This window comes from Dermacentor andersoni, chromosome 3, assembly GCF_023375885.2.
Source record: "Dermacentor andersoni chromosome 3, qqDerAnde1_hic_scaffold, whole genome shotgun sequence".
Taxonomy (NCBI): Eukaryota; Metazoa; Arthropoda; class Arachnida; order Ixodida; family Ixodidae; genus Dermacentor; species Dermacentor andersoni.
The window spans coordinates 205,453,866-205,470,023 of NC_092816.1; the positions used below are offsets into that span (position 1 = coordinate 205,453,866).

The window sequence follows — 16,158 nt, forward strand, 5'->3', positions numbered from 1 at the left end:
TATAGCATTCTGCTGCTAGCACAAGGTGAGGGGTTGTATTGCCAGGCGTAGCAGTCGCATTTCGATGGAAGTCAGGTAAAAAAAAAAAGCTCTTGCAATTAGATTTATTCATCGGCAGTTATTGAACCCTTAAACTTTCAAAATACTATTGCATATGCGGGTATGCCTATGCAAAATCTCACACTAATCGAAAGCAAAGGGCACAATTGTAAAAGAAGCATCTTTTTTGATACTTCGAGAGTGTTAACACTCATTGCGTCGATATGTATTGTTCAACAGCAGTGCACAAATAAGCATGATCAAGCATGGCAAATGCTCTGTCAGGAAGCTGGTTCTACAGATGTATAAACCTCGAGACATGAATGCTCATGCTACATCGTACACAGAGCACGAAGAAACCATTTTTCAGGAGTTGTCCCTTCTGGCAGATAGGAGTGGGCCATGAGCAGCAGAAGTTTAATTACAGTGCATTGTGTAATACTGCTTATGAAAAAAATGGAAGGTGACGAGGCTTTCAACAGCGGTACCTCGTGCTACTCTCATAAGGGGAATGATGTGCAAGGAAATGTCTGGTAGAGCACTTAAGTTCAACAGTAAGTTTTTGAAAGACATAAAATTCCAGGTGAGAATTGGAGGTACCTTTGGCCCACCCACGCCAACAACACATGCATACTACAAAAAGTACTACAGTCTATAGTGTACTACAGTATGGCGAAGTTATACAGGAATAAAAAATGATGCAACAAGCTCTCGACAACACTGCAGACTTTCTTGGCCAGTCATGGCCTCTCGCTTTCTGATAAGTCAGCTTACATCGACGTCGAAAAAAAGACTAGAATCAAGAAATACCCCAAATGGCACATTGTGCTCCACATAGCTGGACAAATATACCTGCAAGTCAACGTCCACAAATCCTCAGCTAGTGCAAGACCATGACGGCAGAGCCAGCACGTGGGTGAAAGAATTATGCCATGTCTGTACGCAAATTCTACACCTGGTGAAAAGAATAATCTCGGAATCATGGGGGGTGCACGCGCGGATACTATGGGAAATTGCAGATGCTGTACTTGTGTCCAAGGTATCCTACAGTATGAATTACCAGCTGCGCACAAAAGACAACTCATGGAATACAGGCATCGGCTAATGACAGGTCTTTCCAACTTTACCTTGCGCTAAGACCTCTATGAGAAAGAGCAAACAAAAAGGCACCTAGATAGAGTAGAGTTGCAGCTTGCAGTAAAGATTCTTTGCCTCATGAGCTCAGAACTTGGTCCCAAGATACTATGCCAGCTAGCATATGAGATGCAAATACGACTATTCCTCCCTTCAGAAACGCAACCACAGGAGCATCTGAATTTGAAACACAACAGGCCCATACCAAGCAACATGGGGGCAAACGATTAGGCCAGGAGACTATATGCAACTGCCAAACACACAGAGGAGTTTGCTAATCATGAAGATCTAAGCAAACATCAGACACATATAGTATACTGATGTGGTAATAGCAGTGTAACAGTAGTACGACACTACATAAAATTAAACTCCATGCAAGTGAGTACCATTCCAGGTCATGCTACACCTAGAAAAGCTGAACTGAAAACAATAAGAGCAGCAGTTGAAGTGCAGATTTGCAGACTACAACATCCTGCACGCCTGCATGGATTCACCAGAAACTGTCTGGGCCTGCACCTCACATAAGAGTGTCAAGCAAATCAGGAGATTGACACGCGACTTGCAAGAACATGGCCAAATATTAAATTACAGGACACATAGCCATGCAGATATTCGAGGACAAGTAGGCTTATGAGCCCGACATAGGAACTGAATACTGTACGAGTTGGTGTGTATTCATTAATGCGCAATAGATAGACAATGGACAAGAATGAAGCGCTCTGTGTCTTGACTTCGTTTTTGTACATTGTATTACTGTTGCACTATAGTTAATTAATTCATGAGGCTGCACAGGAGAAGAACAATACCGCCACCCAAGGCCCCGATTACACATCCAAATCTAGCTGCATGCATGCACACACACAAACGTACACACACATATATGTTGCAAGGGTACATAGCATGAAGCCGTATGAACAGGATGACACTAGAGATGAAGGAGGACTAACTTTCAGCTATGGTTCATTGTAAAAATGTGGCGAGTTATACAAATTACCAGAAAAAAAGGATCTTCGAAGGCTCGATAAAAACTGGTGCTTGATGCAGCCTAACAAGAATGATTCCAAGTGCAGAAAAAAATCATTACAATTGCCAATCCTGCATGTCAGTACATTCCAAGAAACACTGTTCTTATTCCAATAGACAGATTGGCAGCTTGCTTATGCAAGCACACTCTTGCAGTTCCATGCCATTAAAAAAAACTAGTTTCTTGGAAGGTAGCCCCATGCGCACTTGGTGATCACATTGTTTCTTTCCCGGGCTTGATATTTATATGTATTTTCTCCTTTCCCGTTTTGATGTTTGGTTTCATCAAGCACTAGTATTTATCGGTGTTTATTGCTGTACTACTTTCTGGTAACCTTTATAGATCACTGCATTTTCACAATGAACCTAATAATTAGTAGCTAGCGTAACCTGTTCTTAGTGCTTCTCACAATACATTCTTGCTACATTGGTACACAGAAGCATCATAAGGGCCATTAAAGTGACCTGTCGCAGTCTAAAAAAAATGAAGACTAGCATGGCTGAAAACGGCACCAAAGAACACATAGGACGAACAAGAAAAGCGAGATGATCTAACAACCAAAAGTTTGATGTACGCACCAAGTAAATGCTGGCTGAGAGGCAATAAACGAAAAACACGAAAAGGAGAAAAAACAATTAATGTGTGTTTCCTCACAGGAAATGTGTCCATTTCTAATGGATGTCATGCTGACAAGGTTCTCCCAGCCTTTTTAGATCTATATCTTCCATAATTTCTCTAGGCAGCCCATATGCACCGAATGCAAGCTTCTTCCTCTACAGTGCACGCTCAGATATCGAGAGTGCATTGTAGAGGAAGAAGCTAGCATTCTGTGAAGATCCGCTTACTACAGAAATTATGGAAGCTGTAGATGCAAAGACACTGCAAGAATCTTGTGTCTGAATGGCCACTGTTACACTTTCAGGGATGGATGCGTTTCCTGTTGGGATCTGTATGGACATAAATGAGTTATTGCTTCTCATTCTTGAGTAACTTCAATTTATTGCTTGTCAACCAGCAATTACTCGCCACTTTCAATAAACTTTCATTTGTTAGTGCGCCTTATGATTGTTTTCGCCTCTAGCAGATAGGTGTTCACCCTTTTTATAGATAAGCTGTATATGCCTAGGCGAAATACTCGTGGTCCAACCACAGAAACCCTACAGTGGGGGTATGTGCCATTGCATTCGCCTTACGTGACAGATGGACACATTTCTCCTTGGGTAGGCATAGAAATGCCTATGCATTTAAAATATATGCATTTATTTACCTGTTATTGTAGGGAGAGGACACAGAGGGGGACGGGGTTGAGACAAAGTCATGATGACATAGTTATTTTGGAGCAAAGGTGCGGTGGGCCATTGGCTGCACCGATAGTGAGGTCGTTTTTCTCTCGCAGCAGAGCGCGCGTGCAGCAGTCTCTCTCAGACTTCGAAATATGTTTAAAAATGTGTCCTTGTATTTAATTAAATGAAATATGCACCCCGGAGTGTGACTTGGTAACTACAGTGCGTAACCGAGTCGTTAATACATTGATTAACGCCTTATGAAACACAAATAGGTAACATAATTGAGAAATACTTGGTGGACCCACTGGATTAACACAACGAACCACTCATTGCACCCTCCATGATGGGGATAGTGGAAAGCGCGATGCGTGGCATTCCAAATGAACAATGTGCTAAACCCAAGCCAAACGTGTGCGTAACCTCATTAAGAAACACAGACGTAACCAATCATTCAGAAAGACTTTATAAACCGTATAAATTAAACCAGTGATGACCACCGGGGCCACACATTTCAGCTTCGCTGGTTTACCATCTGTACATGGCGCATGGGCGCTAATTTTTTCTGTTATTGTTTGTTAGGTATTGTAGTATGCTGTGGCAGTAAAACACGTTGTTGTGATAGTTGGTGCAGCGTTTTTTTTGCTGTTTTTTCTTAATGTTGTGCCCTTCTTCCTTTCGTAAATAATTTTTTTTTATTTCCCCTCACCTAATACTCCAACCGTGCAGCCCGCGAGCTATATAAGTAAATAAGTACATAAGCACATGTCATTCATTCATCTGCATACACCTCGCACCATCCCTTCCTCAGCAAATGTCACTGTGTTGATGTCTTGCAGTGTGTGCATCTATATTAACTGCCGTTGGCAGAGTTGGTAGAGTTTGGTAGAGTTTGAGAACCGTGTAGTGCATAAACATTACATGACAATAAGGTTGTGACCTGTGTGGTGCATAGACAAACCTTACAAAAGGTGACAAGCTGGATTGTTGAAAATAGGGCCAATATAATTGTACATATCGCAGTTACTTTTGCAGCATTTAATTGACTACTTGATAAAAACATCACTTCGCATAGATTCCAACAGTTCCACTGAATCTGCAGCTTTTTTTGCTTAATAATGTAGACATTACTGCACGGTCACATCTTGTAGATTTAAAAACAAAGTTCAATAAGTTAGTTTGTTGCAATATATTGTAAAGAATGCATACATCACTGCGATTGCAACCCCAGAACTTCATACAAACACGCACACTATAGGATGCCGACAAATGCTCAGGAGCAACTCCAGAATGTTTGCATCCTGTTAGTTATGAAAGTGAACAGTTTTATTCCATGCCGGGTAATGAGAGGGAGAAAGAGAATTTAATTGTGTTCATGGAACAAAATCAGATTGATAAGCTTAGAGATATGGTCATTGCTCAACACTTTCGAAATTAATAATTATAGTAAAGCAATGAAGGGGGCTAGTTAGTGAACGTTCATGGTTATATTGCGCTCAGTTTTACACAGACGATATTAAGTGAAGGACGGGACGTGGACGGACGTAGCGCAAAAAATAAAAAATAAATGCGCTACGTCCGTCCACGTCCCGTCCTTCACTTAATATCGTCTGTGTAAAAGTGAGCGCAATATAATGATGAATAATTATAGCTTGCTATCGACATTGAAGCACCCTTTCGACAGCAAGAAAAGGAATCCGTTTTTCCAGCTATGAACATCGAATTGCAGGAATTGCAAGAAGGCATAAAATTCTGCCAATATAATCTGTCTAAAAATACAAATTGAAATAAAAATTGAGGCTTTCATTTGCACTCTCTCTGGCTGAGCAATCTAGTTTGAAATGACTCTCATAAGCATGTCGTAACAATGTTGATCTAATACAGGTTAAATGCATGACTAGCTTAAGAAATCTGGATGATTGCTATAAATTACAGTGAAGGAACTATAATATTTAATAACACTAATAACATGTTGATAATATTCATTTCCACAAAGCAGGCTAACCGTTATGGCGTGCGAGGCTGAGCAGAAAGGTTTTCAGCTTTTTTTTCACCCTATGGCAAGTACGCCTGCCATGGGCCTATGTTTCTGCATTGTGGATAGCGCGTATTGATATGGCCTTGTCAAAAGTTCAGGGTATACTACCAGCACGAGACACAGGACAGCAAAGTGGACAAGAAGCTTGTGTTTTAGAATGATGTGGTACAACGTACAGGTTTCTACAAAAGGGACGGTAACTGGCCAAAAAATTATATGCGTCAGCTTTGCGCCTTTAGAAATATTCAGAGAGAACTCCCATATATATATTCACAGCATGCACGCCGCGATGGACGAACCGGGCTAGCGCTAAGGTTGAATTTCACAACACAATTTCCCTTACACGTTCAGTAATCACACGGATCATTTGCAGCTTCGTTCAGAGGCAGACGTGGGCTTTCGGGCTGGTGCTTGTTGTTGCGTTTGGGGCAATAATATGGCAATGAGCAGGCACCGCCTATGCGCAATCACGAGCAATATACACATAATTTCTCCAGAAGCTAACGCTGAGCACGGGTAGCGCGAGGGTCTTGTTGGGCTGACACGATGACTTCGTGGCAGCGAATTCTGAATACTGCATATGCGGTGAGGGTAGCTATATGAACTTGTTGACATGTCATCTTGTAGATCGTTGTAGCGCAGGCAGAACGAAAGAGTCATATAAGGCAGATGAGACAACACACAGAGCTGAACCAGCTGCGAACAGCTGTCTACGTGCGCCGTGTCTCATCGCACTTAACTTCAGAAACCGCCGTTGCGCATTCCAAAACAAATCTTAGCTTCAACACGTTGTTAAATTACAAAAGACGTATATTATTTGTTCCAAATAAAGAAATTTCAACACTATTATAATGTCAACATTTTATTCATTACAATAAAATAATTATGCAGCGCGTGCCACGAAACCTGGCAGTAAGCCACCCTGGGCGTCGCACCAGTCGCATATTTGAAATAGCAATCATGTGAAATGGGCCCTCTACAAATCGCATTGCGACGCGTGCGACTGCACTGATTTTTGTCGTTCCAGTCACAGCACGGGAAACAAGCTTTACTCCTGAGTGAACTCGAGGGAAAAGGTGGCAGAGAATTTAACGGCAACAAAGAACGCCGCAAGTGAAAGAATAAGAAGAGAAGGGGCAAGTAGAAGGATAGAGTAGCAGTGGGCATGAGGAATAGGAATAGTTGGTTTTTGTAACGGCTTAGACTAGAATGTGTCGTGTACCACTTGGAATATGTTGAAGGCGCCGAACTCTCGGTACTATATATGTGAAGAATTCGGTCACGTTGTCAATTTAATCTAGTAGTGATGTTAAAAAAAGTCAGTAAAAGAATTCCTGTAGTAAACAAAGGAGACATCACTTTATTAGTAAACTACAGGCATATATCTATCCCACCGTGTTACAGCAAGGTTGTAAACTAATCATGCAGAGCCTCTCCGACTACTTGAATATGTTCAAGATAACACCAAGAAAGTTGGGTGGTCGTCCGTGATATTATACTAACCTAGCTTTAATCCCACTCACTGACGAGGTCAATAGATAAATCGATAAGGACAGGTTGGTAGCAAGGCTGGCTAGTACCGAAGATACATGTATCATAGATACCATGTTAAGATAGTCTTTGGGCGTCTTGTATCTTTATCATAATGCATTCGGCAAGACATGTATCAGTATCTGTACTCTCGTATATCATACAAAGTTTCCTATATATTAAGGTAGAGGATGCAGCTATGGCAAAGTCCACAAGAACATTGAGAGGCAATGACCGCTGTTAAAGTTTATTCTGGTGTGACAGCTTTATGTTAACTAATTTTCCTATCAATCAAACATGGTTGAGAAAACCGAATGCTGCGCGGCACTAGTATTCATAATGATTAAAGTTTTACTAATTAACTTATTACTCATAGTCACTAGGTATACTGTTCTAACCTGCAGAATGGAGGTAAAGCAGGTGCTCCTAGGCACAAAGTTTTGCTAGAAACTTTGGGTTTAGAACCAGTTTCAAGATATCAAGACTGAACACGTCTCGTAAGATGCACTGCTGTTGTGACTGCAGTTTTACATGCACTATTTTACGCAATACAGCAACATATCTGCAAAATCAATGTAAATGGCTGTAAAGTCTAAGCACTTCGATTGAGCCCTTTACGAGCTCTGATTCAGTCACTGCTAAATAGCCGCGCAGAAGCTCTGCAAAAAAATTAAAGGTTGCAAAAGGAGGCGCTAAAGACGTGTCAGTTTTACATGATGACGAAGCATTCAAAAGAGACAGGAAGGCTTAGCGTTGCACTGAACGGTTGATAGAACGCTGCCGTGATGAACGGGCCAGTGGCGTTGCAGGTGCCGAAGCTCAATGGTGCACGAGATGCGATTAAAGGTAAACCGTCGGCGTTGGTGAGCGTCGTCCACAGAAAGGATTGCATAAATTTAGTTTTGATGTTCACGGCAGTGTGGCGTGCACACAGCTTCAGCACGAACGCTAATGTTTGTGCGCACAACGCTGATGGCGGCAGTGGAAGCCAGAACGCTGCCATTGCGTCAAGCGTCAAAGTGCGTCCACCTGGTTTGGTCGCTTTTGCAACAAGACGCGCTGCGCTTCTACGAATGCCTTCTGTGATTGCGCAGGAGCGCGTGCGTCGTAGGTATTAGAACAGCACGAAAATGCCGATGCCAACGGCGATGGAGCAAGTGCACCCCAAGCGTTAGTGTAATTGATATCGCAATAACAAATATCCTTGTTTTATTGGGCTTATTGGGAGCACTGAAATTTCCCGGGCGCAGCTGTCGCATATTTCTCTCCCCATCGATCTGCTGTTTCAGATCACGTGGCCTAAAATACGCTATTTGCCATATTATTACATGCTTGCTGCACTAAATATGATTTATATTCCATCATAAAGAACAACCTAGATAACGTGAGTCAGGAAAGTTTGGCGGTTGTCACAATTAGAGATCAGCGTGAGAAGGTCCATATATATATACAGTGGAACCTGGAGCCTGCTGTCCCTCTGCTGTATTTGTGGTAAAGCTTGATAGAATGTGTAAGCGCGACTAGCTGAACCAGGACGTAGAACAGACACACAGAGAGAGCGCTTAACTCAATAACTATGTCTATAATGTAACTCTATTTCCAGCCGTCTTTTACTATTTTTCAGCGCCAGTTCATTTGCTTTTTTTCTATACTATGTTTAATGAACGCTAAAGAGAAAAAATATGTGAGTTGCATTAGTAAATTATCCTCGTAAAACACCAAAAAGCATGCTTTTATTATACTGAGACAAAAGCCTTATAGCTAAAGGAGGCAGCAAAGCAAGGCGCGTGGCGGCGCTGCCATGGATTTCCAGCGCCAGCTCGGCGTGACGTCATGCATTCGTACAGCCTCTGCTCTGGCGCAGTTAATTTTTTATCAGCAAAGACATTTATACATTATGTCTTAAAGCAGCTAGGGACTGAATTTAGCAAGTTTCAAGAACTTTCCTGAGCTAAATTGGCCCAAGTACCAAAAAGATACATCTGTGACGTCACAGTGACGTGTTGGCGCTGGCGCCTTAGCGCGATGTTAGAAAAATAGAACTTGGACCTTCATTTTCTATTCTAATATTCAACAAAGTACTGCAAGATTAGCGATAACACAGTTTTTAAACAATATTCTTCAAACTTCTAATCTAATTTAGTCCTTCTCTGTAGTACCACTATAATTTAAGGCATAGACACTGTAACCACCGAATTATTCATTTCTATGCGGGTACTCTGACGTTGTAACAGAACATGCTCAATAGTTGCTGCGCTATTTTCAGATGCTACAGAAGAGTAGTCGTCATGGGCAAATTTTCTCCTAAAGCACCGCAGTTCAGAGAATCCTACACCATCATATGGGTTCCAACAGCAGTGCTGCAGCGCTTTGAAATATCAAAACGCTTATGTTTTGATTATAACAATTGGTGTTTGATATATCACCATGGCTGGCTTTCTCTCCATCACCCCATTACCCAGTGCGCTTTCTCACACTCTCTGGCTTTCTGCCGCTGTCGACGCGGTCGTTTATGTAATACGTGCTGGTAAGTTTCGTGGCAGATTTGCACATTTCCTACACTGTGAGTGTATGCTTTTGAAAAGCTGTGGACACTCTTCCTTATTTTTTTTAATGCCCATTAATGAGAATGAGAAAGATAAGTGTTGCTAAATGCGGGCGATCACCGAAATCTGCCACAGCCGTTTCCAAGCATAAGTATTTTCTCGGAGCTTTTACCGAAAAGCTGAGCATTCCTTATGATATTGGGCACGTCATCCTATATGGAGAATTATGTGATGCTACATAATCTACCGTTTGTTCGTATGACTGGTACAAAGTCAAATTAAGATGCCCATTTCGCCAGACCATCATCTTCGGCGTGTATAGCTCCAGCTTGAGCTATACACGCATAAAGTTAGGTACACATTGCTGCAAACCCTTATTATTGAGTTGTGATAACGATTATGATGATTATGTCAGCATCTACTATGAAACTGGGTGGCGAGACACCCCACCAAGCTTCTTTTCTTAACCAGATAGTGTGTATGCTTTTAAGTACCTTCAACCGTAAGCTATATTTCCTGTCGTTCATTGGCGCCTATAAACAACATCTTGCAACGCGGTCTATTGTTTATAAACATTGTTATCACCGTATAACACGTGCTATATATTGAGTGGGTAATATGCAAGCATCGAAGCTTAATGTGGCACAACTTTATTATTATACAAATCAACACACTTCAATATAAGACACTGACCTGCTTTACCAATAGACCACAAAGCAGGGCGTTGTAGCGATGATAAATGCGGCTTGAAAATTTTCATGATTGCGCAGAGTATCTGCACTAACTGCTGCTCGTCCGACCGGTCCTGTAGACTGATGTGGAATTCACTGTGATATTGATCGTTGTTAGAACTTCCGAACATTTTTGGACGTGCAAGTAGAAGAAGCATGCCTGGGTGGCAAGATAGCTTCGTCAGTACACAGGTTAATTTGCAGTGGCTTCTGCAGTAGAACTATTATCAAGAATAAACTGAGGTATCGAAGTATATTAAGATATATAGGGCAAGTGGACAATCGGATAGGATAAATCAGCTTGTGCCTTGTATACCGGCCGGGCATTGCACTTTCTTCGGGATTGGCCCACGTATGGGGAGTGCTTAACGCCTGCTTCACCTCCGCCGCGAGTCGGCCCGGCATTGCAGTATCTCCGGGATCGGCCAACGCATGGGGAGTGCTTTGGCACATTCCCTTCTCCCGTACAATGTACGGGCAACAGATGCTCCGACATAGCCTGCCCACTGTTTTGAATAAATTATTGTCAAGAGGTATAATTCCTGAAACATGTTCACTAGTTGACGTGAGAAGTGCACTAATTCACTAATATTTTCTTTTTGAAAGCTACGTTCATGTATATTTTTCTAATCTTGCTGCGATGTATCCTGTGTAATTTTATCTTGCTGCGATGCATTTCTGTGTTTTTTTTACTATTATGCTGTATTTTTACTGTTCTTATGCTTTGTTCACAAGCTCATGTATATACGAGATGTTATTGCCCTTGTTAAATAGCCAGAGCTTTACTATGTCTTTTACACTTTGCGTTTTCGCTGTATGCCTTGTACAGGGGGGCTCGGGCGTCCCTCAAGTGATTGTGATCACTTTTTACCCGGGCCTACCCGCATCGTTGATTTTTTGGCGATGTAAATAAAGTCAACTTCAACTTCAACTTCAACGCCTGCTTCACCTCCGCCGCGTGTCGGCCCGGCATTGCAGTATCTCCGGGATCGGCCAACGCATGGGGAGTGCTTTGGCACATTCCCTTCTCCCGTACAATGTACGGGCAACAGATGCTCCGACATAGCCTGCCCACTGTTTTGAATAAATTATTGTCAAGAGGTATAATTCCTGAAACATGTTCACTAGTTGACGTGAGAAGTGCACTAATTCACTAATATTTTCTTTTTGAAAGCTACGTTCATGTATATTTTTCTAATCTTGCTGCGATGTATCCTGTGTAATTTTATCTTGCTGCGATGCATTTCTGTGTTTTTTTTACTATTATGCTGTATTTTTACTGTTCTTATGCTTTGTTCACAAGCTCATGTATATACGAGATGTTATTGCCCTTGTTAAATAGCCAGAGCTTTACTATGTCTTTTACACTTTGCGTTTTCGCTGTATGCCTTGTACAGGGGGGCTCGGGCGTCCCTCAAGTGATTGTGATCACTTTTTGCCCGGGCCTACCCGCATCGTTGATTTTTTGGCGATGTAAATAAAGTCAACTTCAACTTCAACTTCAACGCCTGCTTCACCTCCGCCGCGTGTCGGCCCGGCATTGCAGTATCTTCGGGATCGGCCCACGTATTGGGAGTGCGTAACGCCTTATTCACCTCCACCGCGGGTCGGCCCGGCGTTGCAGTATCTACGGGATCGGTCCACGTATTGGGAATTCTTAACGCCTGCTTCACCTCTGCCGCGGGTCGGCCCGGCATTGCAGTAACTTCGGGCTCGGCGCACGTATGGAGAGTGCTTAACGCCTGCTTCACCTCCACCGCGGGTCGGCCCGGCATTGCAGTATCTTCGGGATCGGCCCACGTATTGGGAGTGCTTAACGCCTGCTTTACCTCTGCCGCGGGTCGGCCCGGCATTGCAGTATCTACGGGATCGGTCCACGTATTGGGAATGCTTAACGCCTGCTTCACCTCTGCCGCGGGTCGGCCCGGCATTGCAGCATCTTCGGGATCGGCCCACGTATTGGGAGTGCTTAACGCCTTATTCACCTCCACCGCGGGTCGGCCCGGCGTTGCAGTATCTACGGGATCGGTCCACGTATTGGGAATGCTTAACGCCTGCTTCACCTCTGCCGCGGGTCGGCCCGGCATTGCAGTAACTTCGGGCTCGGCGCACGTATGGAGAGTTCTTAACGCCTGCTTCACCTCCACGCGGGTCGGCCCGGCATTGCAGTATCTTCGGGATCGGCCCACGTATTGGGAGTGCTTAACGCCTGCTTCACCCCTGCCGCGGGTCGGCCCGGCATTGCAGTATCTACGGGATCGGTCCACGTATTGGGAATGCTTAACGCCTGCTTCACCTCTGCCGCGGGTCGGCCCGGCATTGCAGTATCTTCGGGATCGGCCCACGTATTGGGAGTGCTTAACGCCTTATTCACCTCCACCGCGGGTCGGCCCGGCGTTGCTGTATCTACGGGATCGGTCCACGTATTGGGAATGCTTAACGCCTGCTTCACCTCTGCCGCGGGTCGGCCCGGCATTGCAGTAACTTCGGGCTCGGCGCACGTATGGAGAGTGCTTAACGCCTGCTTCACCTCCACCGCGGGTCGGCCCGGCATTGCAGTATCTTCGGGATCGGCCCACGTATTGGGAGTGCTTAACGCCTGCTTCACCTCTGCCGCGGGTCGGCCCGGCATTGCAGTATCTTCGGGATCGGCCCACGTATGGGGAGTGCTTAACGCCTGCTTCACCTCTGCCGCGGGTCGGCCCGGCATTGCAGTAACTTCGGGATCAGCCCACGTATTGAGAGTGCTTAACGCCTGCTTCACCTCTGCCGCGGGTCGGCCCGGCATTGCAGTATCTTCGGGATCGGCCCACGTATTGGGAGTACTTAACGCCTGCTTCACCTCTGCCGCGGGTCGGCCCGGCATTGCAGTATCTTCGGGATTGGCCCACGTATGGGGAGTGCTTAACGCCTGCTTCACCTCTGCCGCGGGTCGGCCCGGCATTGCAGTATCTTCGGGATCGGCCCACGTATGGGGAGTGCTTAACGCCTGCTTAGCCTCCACCGCGGGTCGGCCCGGCATTGCAGTATCTTCGGGATCGGCCCACGTATTCGGAGTGCTTAACGCCTGTTTCACCTCTGCCGTGCGTCGGCCCGGCATTGCAGTATCTTCGGGTTCGGCCCACGTATTGGGAGTGCTTAACGCCTGCTTCACCTCCGCCGTGGGTCGGCCCGGCATCGCACTTCCTTCGGGATCGGTCCACGTATGGGGAGTGCTTAACGCCAAGTGTCAAGTGATGGCAGTAACCCCGAACCACTAATTTTTCCTTTACAGAGTAACCCTTCGCTCTCAAGGTCACATAGCGACTACGGCGAACAAATTGTTGCTTTTGCTGGTGTGAAAATCTGGAATAGTTTATTGTCTCATGCAAAATCCTACATCTTATACCTATAACTTACAGCTTATATTGCTACTTTGCAAACTCTATTCCTAATGTGATATATACGTTGCTTTTATCATGCGGTTACTCAGTATAAGCACTTTTAGTGTTGTGATGTGTTCCGTTAAGCTTTACCGCTTCACCATTGTGTAACGCCTGTAAACGTTCATTTATTTCTAATCGCAATTGACTTCTTTTTTATTATTGGTTATTTATGCAACTAAATAGTAGAAGCACCGCTGCACTTTCTGACTGTCGGGGGGTCTTTCGCTTTAATATCTTCTATGTAGAAACAAAAGAAAAGCAGTGTGCGCGTCTGCCTCACCGGCGCCGCCCAGGCTGGAGGCACCTCAACGGGCTGCAGCTTCGGCAGGCAGATGGATTTCGCGCGGGACTTGCGTCTCGCCCCGGCTGCCGCGGAGAAGGAGAGCATGCGCGACAGGCGCCTCCGCACCGTCGAGGAGCGGCGTCGTGCAGCGAAGGCCTGGGCCGACAGCTGGGAAGCGTCCTCGGGACTCACGTCCGGCACGTTCGTTCGAGGAAAGTGCTGCGTTGAGGTCAGTGCGAGGAGCGCCCGTGCATGCGTCAGAATAGAGCGCGTATGAAAGGCGAAAAAAAGAAATGCGAGCAACTGAGGTTTCCAGCAAAATTTTGTAATAAATTCGCGCTATCGGGACACGAATACATAAAGAAGCGCTGTAAGTTTACTCTCTTCCTAATAAATTCGCCTAGTTATATGTTCAATAAATAAGACTTACTTAAGCAACTATCTTTTTAGCCTCCTATGCCTTAACAGGCAGCGATGCAATGCGCATTTTTCCTCGCTAAAATGGCGTTGGATGCTCGCAAGTCAGTTCTAGCTTTAATTACTGCAGCTACTATACAAAGCGGAAGGTGCTGGACTAGCTGGGAAAACTACCCTCATGTATGGCATTGGATTCAAAAATAAAAATAAACATTTCAGGTTCTACGAGCACATTATATATATATATATATATATATATATATATATATATATATATATATATATATATATATATAGTTGAAGAAATGGAGCACACTTACGAAAATTGCATCTTTAATGGTTTAACGTTTCGGCCGTGGCACGGCCTTCGTCACGAAGGCCGTGCCACGGCCGAAACGTTAAACCATTAAAGATGCAATTTTCGTAAGTGTGCTCCGTTGCTTCAACTACCTATGCACCGGACCTACGGAACTTTTCCTTGTATTATATATATATATATATTGTGGCGACGAGCGACCACGTAGACCGGTAAAGTCTCGGGCTCTCACCAGGACAGGAAGAACCAACACTCCAGCTCTTAGAGTAGCGTTCTCTTTTTTAATGATCTCCTTCGGAATGCTAGCCCGTGCCGGAGCGTGCCAGCCGCTCGTGCCTCGTGTAGACGCGAGCGTCTACGTCATCTCTCGAGCGACGCCGATGCTGCTGCCGCTACACAGGGCTCCCCCCCCCCCCCCCTAGAGAGGAGGAAAGTTAGATGAACGATGGAAAGTCCACGTGACGCGGCGTGTCTTGGCGTTGGTCTTGGGTGTCACGTGCGCAGGCGGCGACAAAGGATGGAGCAGGGTCGCGTCGCATACTGGTGGAGCTGATGGCGCGGGTGCTTCGATGTAGGCGGGTTTGAGACGTTCCAGGGCATTTGTGTCTGATCGGCCGTTGACATTCACAACAAACGTCGTCGGACGACGCTCTAGAACACAATATGGCCCAGAGTAGTGCGGTTGCAAAGGCTTCCGCACGGCACAGTTACGCACGAAAACGTGGGTAGCAGAGGTGAGTGCGGGAGAAACGTACGGGGACCTTGCTTCTTCTGAACGTGTAGGCACGGGGCGTATCTGGCTGAAGAAGGCTTGCAGTTCGGCGACGTATTCGGCAGGTAATGGCATGGGCGTTTTGGGGGTGGCGGCAAAGAAATCACACGGAAGGCGTAGGTGAGTGCCGTAAACTAGCTGAGCACAGGAGCAACCTAGGTCACTCTTGAGTGCGGCTCTGATGCCAAGACGAGGGGCAAATGCAGGACCCATTTCTCCGGTGATTCATGTGTTATAAGGGAGGCCTTGAGATGCTGGTGAAAACGTTCAACTAGTTCATTGGACTGCGGATGGTAAGCAGTTGTGCGAAAACGTGTCGTTCCGAGTAGTTTGAGTAGCTCATTGAAGAGTGCTGAGTCAAACTGTCAACCGCGATCTGTGATTATTGTGGATGGGCAGCCGAACCTTGCGATCCACGTAGACACGAAAGCTACTGCAACAGTGGGCGCTGAAATGTCAGATATAGGTGTAGCTTCTGGCCACCGTATATAGCGGTCGATGCATGTCAGTATGTAGCAGTAAGCTTTCGAAGGTGGGAGAGGGCCGACGAGGTCGAGGTGTACGGTGTCAAAACGAGCATCCGGTGGAAGAAAAGACTTGGCAGGCGGAATGGGGTGACG

General features: G+C 45.3%; 1 protein-coding gene across 1 annotated transcript in view; it reads right to left on the reverse strand.

The window, feature by feature from the left end:
• The window catches only part of LOC126524727 (uncharacterized), a 170,503-nt gene that overhangs the window by 152,408 nt on the left and 1,937 nt on the right, over positions 1-16,158 (reverse strand). Inside the window, exons 2-3 of the mRNA XM_072286987.1 lie at positions 15,308-15,417; positions 14,031-14,252 (exon numbers count right to left, since the gene is read on the reverse strand). Of these exons, the coding sequence (XP_072143088.1) occupies positions 14,031-14,252; positions 15,308-15,417 (332 nt within the window). The remainder of the gene's footprint in view (positions 1-14,030; positions 14,253-15,307; positions 15,418-16,158) is intronic.